At 33.8% G+C, this 12,954-nt stretch overlaps 1 protein-coding gene across 2 annotated transcripts in view; it reads left to right on the forward strand.

Moving 5' to 3' along the window:
• Nucleotides 1-12,954, forward strand: part of LOC143237602 (kinesin-like protein KIF12) — a 41,580-nt gene that overhangs the window by 1,227 nt on the left and 27,399 nt on the right. For both annotated transcript variants that reach the window (XR_013020157.1, XM_076477041.1), the window contains exon 2: nucleotides 5,860-5,955. Coding sequence is in view for 1 of the 2 variants with exons in the window: in XM_076477041.1 (XP_076333156.1) it covers nucleotides 5,860-5,955 (96 nt within the window). In the remaining variant the exon portion in view is untranslated. The remainder of the gene's footprint in view (nucleotides 1-5,859; nucleotides 5,956-12,954) is intronic.

Consider the following 12,954-nt stretch of genomic DNA (forward strand, 5'->3'; position numbering starts at 1 on the left):
TCTAGACACACCTCGAAACGAAGTGCTATCTTCATGAAAAAATGATGTTCGAAAAAACTGGAGTCACAGAATTCCATTCGATCACGTATCTTCCAAGTTCTATCATATAATGCCAGTGAACTTTTATGTAGATGTTCCTTGGAAGGTTTCTTAGAACATGCGGTCTAAAATTAGACTCGTTAACTTTTGTAGATTTACAACCTTTTCACTAAGGAGACATGATAATTTAAGTCAGTCCCACTATTCGTTGCTGAAAGAGTACCTAAGAGTTGGTGGTGGGTGGTGTTGATTAGCTGATGACCCTCACTTTTAAATTTGCATTAGCAAATAAAGCCCGTTTTGAAAACAAAATGAAACCTTTATAGATTCACGTTCTCATGATAAATGAGTGGTCAGGCAATAGTGCGTGATTATGGTCATCAGTGTGGGCACGATAGACGATGTAACAAATAGTTCCAAGGGCAGCACCGTTCTAGGACCTTATTTGTGAAGTGTAGCTAAGCCTCAATACTATTTAGGTTAAATTCACTGTCCAAGAACAATGGTGTGATTGTATCGGAATTATATATTTTCGTGGCCCGGCATGGCCAGGTGGTGTGTATGTGTTTTTTTTTCTTATAGCAAAGGCATATCGGGCTATCTGCTGTCTTCACCGGGGTGGAATAGAACTCCTGATGTTTGCGTTGCAAATCCGTAGACTTACCGCTGTCTCAGCAGGGGAAGACCAGATGGTTAGGACGCTCGACTCGAAATCTTTGGGTCGCGGAGTCGCATTCCTGTTACACTAAAAGTGCTCGCCCTTTCAGCCGTGTGGGAGTGTGGGAGTTACAATATTTGGAGCTTTATCACGTATCGTTCAATTGCAATATTTGTTGGTTAAAGAGTATCCCAAGAGTCGATGTTGGGTGATAATGACTAGCTACTTCTCCGCTTACACCATTAAATTAGGGGCGGCTAGTACAGATAGCCCTCGTGCAGCTTTGCGCAAAATTTGAAGACAATAAACATATTTTCATATGTTTAAATCTTTATAAAATATTTCCAAGTTCACAATTATAATTTCTATTTAAACTGCTACATAACATATTTAAAATGTTACCCTGAAACAACTGAATAAACTTTGTGACTTCAGTAAATGTGCTTTGAAGTTGCTTCACATGATTTTTTCAGAGAAGTTTTAGGTTCAAAACGATATCTTTATGGTATATTCTTACGGACGTCTACTCAGTTACATTGAAGAGTCCCCCGCTGGTACAGCGGTAAGTCTACGGATTCACACTGCTAAAATTAAGGATTCGATTCCCCTCTGTGGATTGAGTAAATAGCCCGATGAGGCTTTGCTATAAGGAAAAACACACACATACATATTGAAGAAGTGAAACTCGAGCAAAACCTTTTTCCATACTTTATGACTAGGAGATATGAGAGTTTTTCTTGAAGGTCATCTTTGTGTTATTTTGTGCCATTATTATTTCTTGTTTCGTTTTATTCGTGGAGCTCCTTCTTTTTAGAATACAACGTATGTAAATAAATATCACATAAGGGAACATAAAGAATAACAGTGACAGATAGGTCTTTGGATTATAAGACCAAATAAACGTTTTGGTGTTTTAATTATTAATAATCAAGACTTTGTTGAGGTTTGGTTTGAATTTCGCGCAAAGCTACACGAGGGCTATCTGCGCTAGCCGTCCCTAAGTTAACAGTGTAAGACTAGAGAGACTTGTTCCACTGTAGAAATATCTTGGTGAAAGCGCTCACCATGGTCATCGCTGTGACTGATTTATTATCGTATATCTATTTTAATGTCGATATAAATTGAAGGTGTAAGAAGTGGATCTATGCTGACATTTTAAACCCCATTTTAATGTAGTTTTCGAGCACGTAATCAGTCATCATAGCATAGTTTAATCTCTGAGGTTTCATAATTTTTTTAAGAACAAGTTTGAATAATTTCCAGGTAGAAAATTTTTCTGATTCAGTACATTTTTCAAAATCATCATCCCATCAGCGCTTCCCCAGTTTGTGACCTTTTGCTGATTTTTTATAAACCCGTCAGATATCTAAAACAATTCCCATCTTTGTTTAGTATTTTTACACATTTCTTCATGGGTCCCAGTTTCATAAGAAATGGAAGCAGAAACATGGTTAGAAGATCCACTAAATGTTCATACTAGATATTCTGTTATCCTGGTATGCAGTTCTCTTTCTCACAGGCCGTTATTTCTTTTTGATATTATTTTTATCATCTTGACTGTTCCGGAGACAGAAGAAGCAGCAATATGTGGTGTACTCACTCTGCAAGCCTAGCTGAAGTGCAATTAAGTTTAGATCACCACATATGTTTCACCTGTGATGATCACATTTGATGGCCTAGTGATCACATTGTGCAAAAACACATTGTTCAGACTAACTTAGATTAGTCAATACAAAGTTTTTATTCGTGAGAATGATGTTTAGTGCCTAATTCTTTCATTATTCTATGAACATTTATATATGAACACAAAGTATCTTACTTGCCATAGTAAGAAATAAGACTTTGAAGGCGTCTTTGGTAAACTAAAAGTCTTGTTTCTGGAACTAATTAATTATCTTGCTGTAAACAAGAGTAAAGAACTTTCCCATGCTTCTTTCATAGAGAAAAGTCCCGGATCAGGTCATTTAGCTAGTTCAGTGATCAGGTGAAACAGTTTATGTTGAGATATCACAGAAACAGAAATACTATATGAAACAGATGAAGATGATTCATTGTCCTTTTCGTAGGATAACTGTTTTATTTCCCAATTTGCTGATAAGTGTGGCACTAAAAGGTTATCCCTGTGAGGTATTGGTTGTATTGTAGATGCGGTATCTGCTTATTTACTAAACTGCGTAGTTTTTTCTGCATATCCAGAAACATTATTAATAACAGTTCTTTTCACGATCTTTGAGGTCAAGCCATATCATGACAAGTGCAAACGGCGTACATGCTATATTTTTATTCAGCCTTTTTGTCAAGCCAGATATTCAAAATGTACAATGCACGTGTGAAGTTCAATATTTTTCTTGTTTACCTATTTTATACTAAATATTTTGGTATTAACTAGCTTTACCTTGTATGTGATGTTTTGATTCGCGAATCTGTAATATATTTTCTACAGATGTAGCAAAAAATGTTTGGGTAATTTTTGCTCTTTCGGATTTTACTTGAACAAGAGGCAGCCAACAGTTTAAATGACTTTCTAAAAATTATAAAATAATTCATATTTACAAAACTAGATTTCAAAGGATTTTCAAACGAAGTTTTGCAGAATTTTGTTATTTCTTGAGTATGATACGACGAAGATTAGACTTTGTTTTAAGTGTGCGCGGAATAAGAAAAAGTGACCAACTGAGTCAACTGAGAGAGATACTAAATTTAATTCAATCGTGGTAAGTAATTAGGTTTAAAAACACAGAGGTGATTAGGAATTAAAGTTATTTTTCTTCGTCCCTTTCTTGACTTGTTGGTAATTTTAGAGACGTGGTAGTTAAAGTTAGGGGAACGGTATGTGACTTCCATGGAAGATATGAAATGCATTTACTTTCTTGTAGTTGTAGTGAGACGATAGTGAAGCTTCGAGTCTGATATACGAGATCAGCGTGTCACGAGCAGAGACACCAGATAAAGAACGCCCACCACACAAGATCAGAGCCAGAGTTTATTGCTTGTTAATGACAATTATACAGATAATATTCAGTTATCGTAATGCAAATAAAGTAACAATAGACATTGTTTAATAAAAGACATAAGACTGACAAACTATTACAATTTAAACATCGTATGTATAACAATTCTACATTCTTATGTGACATTGTTCGGGTCGGTAACCTGAAAATAAAGAGAGAGAAAGAAGGACAAGACAAAACTCTCAATATGGTTGTTGAAGTGAGTGCTGTTTGTCACGTTTCTTGTTGTCCGTATAATTTCCATATGTTAATTATTAAAATTCTTAAAGTTTCACTTCGCTACATTTGAATGTCTCATCTTTTCCGTCGTTCAACTTTAAATATTCAACTTTAACATCATTAAAAATAAATGTTACAGACTTTGATAAATTATGAAAATAAGACAGTTAATAACAACAGATAATGATAAGATTTATCACTATTAATTGTAGATGTCAAATCAAACATAAAAGAATAGGCCCAGCGTGGCCAGGTGGTTAAGGCACTCGACTCGATTCGAAGTTCGCGGATTCGAATCCCTGTCACACCAAACATGGTCACCCGTGGGGGGCGTTATAATGTGACAGTCAACCCCACTATTCGTTAGTACAAAGAGTAGTCCAAGAGTTGGTGGGTGGTGATGACTAGCTGCCTTCCCTCTAGTCTTACACGGCAAAATTATGAACGGCTAGTGCGGATAGCCCTCGTGTAGCTTTGCGCGAAATTCAAAAACAAACTGTTTGAGTTTTCGTGTGTCTTCCGGTTATGGCGGTCGCATCTATGCTGCATATGAAAACCTGTGCACGCTGGCAAAGCTCAACAATGACTCTTGAAATAACAGTGGAACAGACGTGAATAATGTTGATGCCAAATTTTATTTCTCAAATGGGATATTCTACATTATACTGTTAGAAATTAACTAAACAATCTTTGATGTTTCAAAATGTGACGTAACCTAAATAAAGAATAAAAACGTAGATTTACCATACGCTGTTGTTCAGCGGCTCTTAGCAGTACTGAAATAATTACTTTTTTACGCTGAGCAGTAGAAGTAATACAGAGCTTTGCCTCTGAGTGAAAGTAAAACCAAGAGTATAACACAATTGACTTATTTAAAGTCCATAAAGTAATTTAAACTGATAATTAGCTTCAACTTTTCCCGTCAATCTGGAAGAATACTTTTGCTTGTAGACTATAAAATTAGGATAATTTAATGACTATTTGGTGCGGTTTGTCTTTACGAGTCCCCCGTTGGTACAGCGGTAAATCTACAGATTTATAAATCTAAAATTAGGGATGTAATTCCCTTCGGTGGACTCAGCAGATAGTCCGACCGATGTGGGTTTGCTAAAAGAAAAAAACACACACATACTCGTCTTTATTATTAAATTTCCCCAGGCTTACAAGTGAACTACAAAGTATTATATTATTGAATATTTGTCTTTTATCATACAGGTGTTACAGGTGACCAATTCACAAAACAGTTAACTAGAAATGCTACTATATCATGGCAATTTTGTCGTTTAGCATAATTGTTTTACATGTTAACTGGAAACATTACTGTATCATTGTAATTGTAAGTTTTAACAAGTTGTTATACGTTATGATATTACGAAGGTACTAGACATATTGCTATGTTGTTGGTTGCTTTTTAGCATATTGTTACACGTTATATTACTACATGTTAATTAGAAATGTGACTACTGTTTAAGGTTTGTCTTTTAACGTCATGTTGTCACGTATTATTTCATTACAAGTTGACCAGAAATATTACTGTATTGTTGTAAAAGTGTCGATTAGTATCAGGTTGTTACACATTATGTTATTACAAGGTAACTAGAAATATTACTACGGTATTCTTGTCTTTTAGAATAATGTTGTTACGCGTTACGACAATACAGGTTAATTAAAAGATTAATTTGTCTTAATAATTTCATCTTTCTGATCAAACTTTTAGAGCTAGTTAGCATGAAAAATTACCAGGTAATTGTCAGACATTAATTAAATGTACAAATTATCTTCGTTGTTCAGCAACAGTTAATTCTGCCTTTGATTTTTCTACCATAATATTATTATAAAATTTACTACCTTTTATAATTTATTGATATTTTCTGTACTATTATAGTTGATTGCATAACTAATATATCTGTATTTTAATATATATTTGTACAGGCCAAGTACAGCAAGTTCTCAGGAGTCTCTGATGTCACTCAGCTCAGACGAAGGTCAAGGAGGTAGTGATTTGGATAATATTAATGTAGTAGTCAGGTGTGTAATCTCTTACTACAACAAATCAGTTCTTTGTTTTATTACTTACACTGAATATATAAAATTAGATTTGAAGAATAGCAAGTTACACTTCAGTAATATAGAACGAGTGTGTGTAGCTGTGCGCGAGATAAAAGGAGGGTCTCCATTAAACATAATAACAATATATAATCTTCATATCAGAAACAAGAAAGAGCCGAAAAAAAGACAAAAAATACTCAAGATCATACATGACATTTCAATAACTATTGAAGGTACATGTATAGTACTTCAATAATCGACTGCAAGAAGCTACAAGGTTTATTGTACAAAAAGAAAAATAGATACAAAGATAATCAGTGATGTCGAGAAAACTCACTTGTAGAGAAATATATATGCAAAAACGGCTCGTTTGGGTTGAGAAAATATTTTACATAGAAGAGCGAACAACGTTTCGACCTTCTTCGGTCATCGTCAGGTTCACAAATAAAGAGGTAACTGACAGGAAGCTGACCACATGTTTGGAAGGGGTTGTGTAACTGAGTGTCGGAATGTAGAGGGCGGTGTTAGATGTTTGAATATATAATTTTTTTATTTTATTATATTAATATAGGTATAAAGGCGTTCCTTTATATTGGTTTATTTTGGGTTTAAAAACAGGTTAAAAACTCACATAAAAGCTACATGATTCTTAAACAATAGTTTGGTAGTTCTACAAGTTTGTTTTTTTCGAATTTCGCACAAAACTACTCGAGGGCTGTCTGTGCTAGCCGTCCCTAATTTAGCAGTGTAAGACTAGAGGGAAGGCAGCTAGTCATCACCACCCACCGTCAACTCTTGGGCTACTCTTTTACTAACGAATAGTGGGATTGACCGTAACATTATAACGCCCCCACGGCCGAAAGGGCAAGCATGTTTGGTGTGATAGGGATTTGAACCTGCGACCCTGGGATTACGAGTCGCACGCCTTAACACGCTTGGCCATGCCGGGCGAAGTTCTACACGTAAAACTACCAAAATCAATCAACAGTTATTTTAAACACTCATACAAAAGCTTCAAAATTATCTAATTTTTTGTAATTAAAAATAAATTTAATTAATTGCAAAATACATCTTAGTTTATAGATTGATTGTAAAATGTATTTTAGTTTACGGATTAATCTCAAAATGCCCTAATATATAGTGAGACAAAAAGGAAAAAAAACGCTTTTTATTATCATGTATTAATATTGTTAAGATTTGGAAATATAATACTATTTAGTTACAGAAACTGGGAAACGCATTACACATTTTTATGAAACTTTAAAAAATTCAGAAATAACACAAAATAAGGTATGCTAACTGTAAAGGGCAAGGGTATTAGGTAGTAGAAAATGACGTGTAAAGAGTGAGAAATTACAAATTGTATCGATATAAAAATACATAAAAATTGTAGTTCCAACCACACTGTTTTAATATGTAACAACTCAATATTTAATATCACAAAAAGTGAAATTATTTATAATCTGATGTAAAACATCTGGTCTGAAATTGAACGAACTGATATATAAAATAGCATTTGTAATATTTGTTAAGGTGAGAACTCCTGTATTGTTATGTAATTCTAAAGTTCTGATAAAAACGACTATTAAACTTTGGACTTAGGTGAAATTAAATGTTTCAAAAATCAATTTTTTATTGCTAATATTGCTTCTTCAGTTGCAAAACAGTGTGGTAAATGTCCATTAGCGTCAGTTATGTTAAATACTCTTGAAAAGTATCAAACTACCACTAAATAGAAATCTCATTGTACGTTACGATGTTCTTATGGATAACTGAAAATGTTAAACGTGGATATATATATATAACAAACCAAATGTTTCATAGTTTCATTTCAATTTTCTTCCTTATGACGAAAATGTTGTGTACTTGATAACGATTGCACAAGTGATCGAAACGTTGTGCCTGTTCTAAAAATAAATTTTACATACTATAATAACTGTAACTTGTTAAAGAAATGTTCTGTAGTTGCAAATTTTGTTTAACTTGAAACATTAGATGAGAGACGGAATATGATATCTAGCAGAGGTTAAAAACAGTATTTGTAAGCGATCTTTATTTAATTGTTATAAACGAAAAGAATTAAAAATAACCTAAAATTGTTTCTGTAGGTAATATTTGTCGCTTGTTTTTAACTAAACAGATTAGATACTAAAAGGACTAAACTCCATAATGGATGTTAAAGTTCACACGAAAAATCCTTAGTACTCATTTAAAGAATATATTGTAAATATAATAAAAATGTGAAGCCGGTGGGAAGTATATTAATAGTATATGATATTTAGGATGAAAAACAATATAACCGAAAACGAAACCATGAGATATGTCTGTAATGATGATTCAAAACTTTCTTAATATGATATAAAATACGGTGTAGCAAGTTAACGACGTAATAGAATACAAGTGTTCAAAATACATATATGACAGGATGTTGTGTTACATAATAAACAACGAAATTGAAAGGAGACCAGTTGAACTCAGACATGGCATAAAATTTATACGAATTTGATTTATCAACATGCTAAAATATTGGCATTTGCTTTGGTATTTTATTGTGTTAGAAGAAGGATAGAATGCTATCGGTTCAATTCAGTAAGTTAGAAAAGAGGCAGGTATATTGAAATCACACTCTAATGAAAATATCTGCATTTTCTTTATATTTTTGTAGATATTACTTTCGACTCACAAGTTAAATTTAATCTTGCCAATTAAGATCAAAAGAATTAATACTTATGTGGCACTAATTCACTCTGCTAATGAATCAACTATTCCAGTGACACCGCTGAGTGTCTGTGGACGTAACGCTAAAAAAATCGTGTTTCGATAAATGTAGTGTGGAGAGAACAGCTCATTGTGTAGCTTTGTGCTTAATTTCAAACAAACTAAAACAAATTAATATAACTAATTAGTAGAAACAATAATAATGCATACACAAAAATGATAAACGTTTTAAATGAAGTTAAATACAATTTATAATAATTTTAAAACTCAAATTACCTTATGTTCATAAACTCACATTTAGCATTTGGTATTAATTGATATAAAATTAAAATTCAACTTTCAGTTTATCTTAAGACATCTAAAATCAACAACCTGTAAATATATATTCACCGGGACCGACACATTGTAGAGTCCTTATCGGGCATGAATGCAGATCTAGTCACGCATTCAATCAAACGATTGTTATTCAAAAAGTTGAAAAAGGCTTACAGTTTATATAGGAACGTATTTTTTTTAAATATAAGATTAACTTCAGTTTCACAGTCGTCAAAGTTCATCAGCCATTAATTTTTTCTCGCCATTAATTATTTCTCGCCATTAATTATTAGAAAGTTGACACTGATGTCAGAGGTAATCACGTTTTATTTAAACATGCCTTGCAAAGCTAGACGAATCTTCGTGGAATTCAGGATAGTTCCCTTTCTTTCTTTTAATATATGTTCAAATAATGGCTTTGCAAACTGATATATGCTCAAGATATTAACGAAGAGAGATTACATTGCTATTGATCAGAAGTGAAATAGAAATAAATTAACATTAATATTGCTGATGTTTAGTATGGAAGACACAGAATATTTAACAGACATGTTTAGTATGGAAGACATAAGAGTTCTGAGAGACATATTCAACTTGTTAAAGATACTTACTTTAGCCGTTCGTCACTATTCTTATGTTCAGCATAATAGCAGTGATTGACATTAAAAGTGCTTTAAGATATGTATAGGTTATAGCTAATGTTTGTATTGTTGTTGCAAGTTTAATAATTATGGAATATCCTCCCTTTTATAAACTGGGGCCTTTTTTCTTGAAAACAGCTGTGAGCATAAATCTTTACTAACAACCAAAATACACGAATAGAGAGGAAAACTCGAAATTATACTTATAATTGAATAAATAAACAAGTAAGCTCGACAACAGCGATGTATTTGATTTATAATATATATATATTATAAATGTATATATTACATTTTTGTAACCAATGGTAGAGCTACATTTTCATTGTTATTTAACACGTGTATGAATAACGGAATAACCAGTACATTAACTAATGTGTAATAAATGCTCGAGAAGCAATTATTCCGTAAGACGTGGGCAGAAACAATTCAGATAACAAGTAATACACGTTTAAATGAAAACAATTCTGTTTTATTCCATGCGATATTTTGGGCACGTGCATTTCGTGAGGCTCAATATACCATATTAACATACACTGCGGAGAGAAGGTCGCGCCAAGAAAACTAAATTCTGTGTAATATTTTTGACCAGGCCTGGCATGGCCAAGCGCGTAAGGCGTGCGACTCGTAATCCGAGGGTCGCGGGTTTGCGCCCGCGTCGCGCTAAACATGCTCGCCCTCCCAGCCGTGGGGGTGTATAATGTTACGGTCAATCCCACTATTCGTTGGTAAAAGAGTAGCCCAAGAGTTGATGGTGGGTGGTGATGACTAGCTGCCTTCCCTCTAGTCTTACACTGCTAAATTAGGGACGGCTAGCACAGATAGCCCTCGAGTAGCTTTGTGCGAAATTCCAAAACAAACAAACAAACATTTTTGACCATGGTTAAACAAAACAGACATCTTGGCTCGTCAGCATTATCACAATCCACGGACTAGGGTATTGTGTATCTCAAGACTGCTGGTATGGGTATTAAAACGTTTATTAAGATGCAGTAGAGAACAACATGAAGATAACCTAAGAAAGTCGAAAAGTTGTTCTCTGCTTTATTTTAATAAAAGTTTTAATACCCATACTAGCCGTCTTGAGATACATTTTTACTTCAAGTGAGTTTCTAGTCATTACGAGTCACGGACTAGAGTATTAATTTCAATCGTTAGTTCTGCAAAAATTATAATGTAAATTAAATAATAAACATTACAACGTTTACAGTATGACATATTGTGTGTAAATTATAAAGCCTGTATATATAACATATTATTTCCTTGTGCCTTAACTAACGAACACAACAACGATTTTCTTTCAAAGTTTCATTTATTACTTGCATTTTCAGAACTAATAATGAGTTTTTAGGATATAACATTTTTTGGGCAAACCAGTTTTGCTAGGATAACATATTAACTCAGTTTATATGTTCTAGCCGTTAAAGGTGAATTTTACAGAAAAAAAGAAAACTTTGCAGTCAAACGAACTTCTCATACTGATTAATTTTGCAGGTTAACATTTTTTATAAAAAAATATGTGCTAATAAATGAAACATAGAACTTGGTGCAGAAAGAGCCCTTTCCGAGCGGCAGTCCGAACGTTTTAGTTGTTACGTTTACCGCTAGGAAAAGTACTGTGACGTAATAGTTGCCAAACAAACCGCCAACGCCAGGGCGTTGAATGTAAATAAACATGGCCAGTGCATACGGAGAAACAGAGGTGGAGTCTGTTTTAACTTTGTGTTCTGAACAGTGTCGAGTAGCGCCATATCAATTCGAACCTACTCTGAACGAACCTAGAACAGTTACTTTTGACACAGATCTGACAAGTTCTAGTCAGAATCAGCACCTTCATCATCACTCATATGAACATCATCAGTATCATCAGCACCTATCATTTGTGATACAGAGGACTTCTTAGCGCCAGGTGATGATTCTGCAAAAATCAGTGAAAGAATTACATGTATATGAACAATGTACTGTTTACCAGCAATAGTTTCTAGTAAATAATCAAAATAATATTAACAAGACTAATCTGACTATTGAATGTTGTTAAATCATGAACTAAAATGTCATATTCATATTCAAACTAACTTACCAGTACCACAAGCAAAATCTATTGTTGGAAGATTTGTTGTCTGGGTAGCTACAGTCTTCAAGCCAAATGGGAATACCTGTACACCTCTGGAAACAGAATACCAGCCAGTCTGTGTCCCTCTTGGAATACTTGGGGTAGGCTAAAACAATGGGTTTTTATTTAGGTATTGAAATAATAACATTCTTTCACGTTTAGATTCAAATTAATGTAAATAAAATTATACATCAATGAGTTCAACTTATGAATGTTTAATCTAACAATCATGATCTACTTACAAGAGTCTGAACAGACATATTCTGAAATGAGTCAGCTCTAGAGTCTTGGCAGTCATCATCAGCGGTGGGCTGAATCACAATTTTCTCTACAGAAGTAGGCACTGTGTTATCAGCAGCACTTTCCTATAAAAGCTGAAGATATAACATTATATATTAAAACAATATGCTTTAGGAAGTTTATGAGATTTACATTTTATATGACAATGTCAAAGTACTGTGTTAAGATTAATTTTATTATGATGAGTTACGGAAATATGTTATGGAGTTTATAAATGATTTTTTACAAGTCTACAATTTTTTAAAATACGTATCATGTACTTGATTACTTCAGCATGTTCAAGACATAGTCTTATTTCAAGTTATCTTGAAATGTTAAATTTGAAAAATGGAATTCTTCAAACTTTTCCATATTTAAAAATGATACAAAATCATCTACAGAATGATCTACCAGCTTTTAAACTTGGAATATACTCTATTTGGGATAGATTTGTCCACTGTTTAGACTAGAAAATCAAGGTTTCACTGACTTTCAGGTGCCACAAATGCAAAACACGCTCGTGAATGTGAAATGTGTATGTCTACTTACATTCTTCAAAAACTTGTACTTTTTAAATTACTATATTATACTAATTATTGTTTATCGCTTTATACTGCACACATACCTTTAAGTTTGTTCTTTTCGTGATGGTAAGGGATGGCTTCAGAGGGGTGGAACCTGTACAATGCAGGCTGAGATCAGTTCTCAGCTCTACACGAGGAAAGATGGTCTACTGCCGATGGTTTTTTCGGTTTCAACCTGCCTGGTTTGAAACCCACGGAATCCAAAACAGTGGGATCCGACACAAAACATGAGCGTGTGAAGGTGTCCAGTTCTTCCTATTGACCATCCGCACCCACTGTAGCCACCTTGCTGGTTCCTTCTTCTTGCACGGAAACGAAAAGAAGCTTTAGC

The sequence above is a fragment of the Tachypleus tridentatus genome, chromosome 13 (genome assembly GCF_004210375.1).
Source record: "Tachypleus tridentatus isolate NWPU-2018 chromosome 13, ASM421037v1, whole genome shotgun sequence".
NCBI classification, from domain to species: Eukaryota; Metazoa; Arthropoda; class Merostomata; order Xiphosura; family Limulidae; genus Tachypleus; species Tachypleus tridentatus.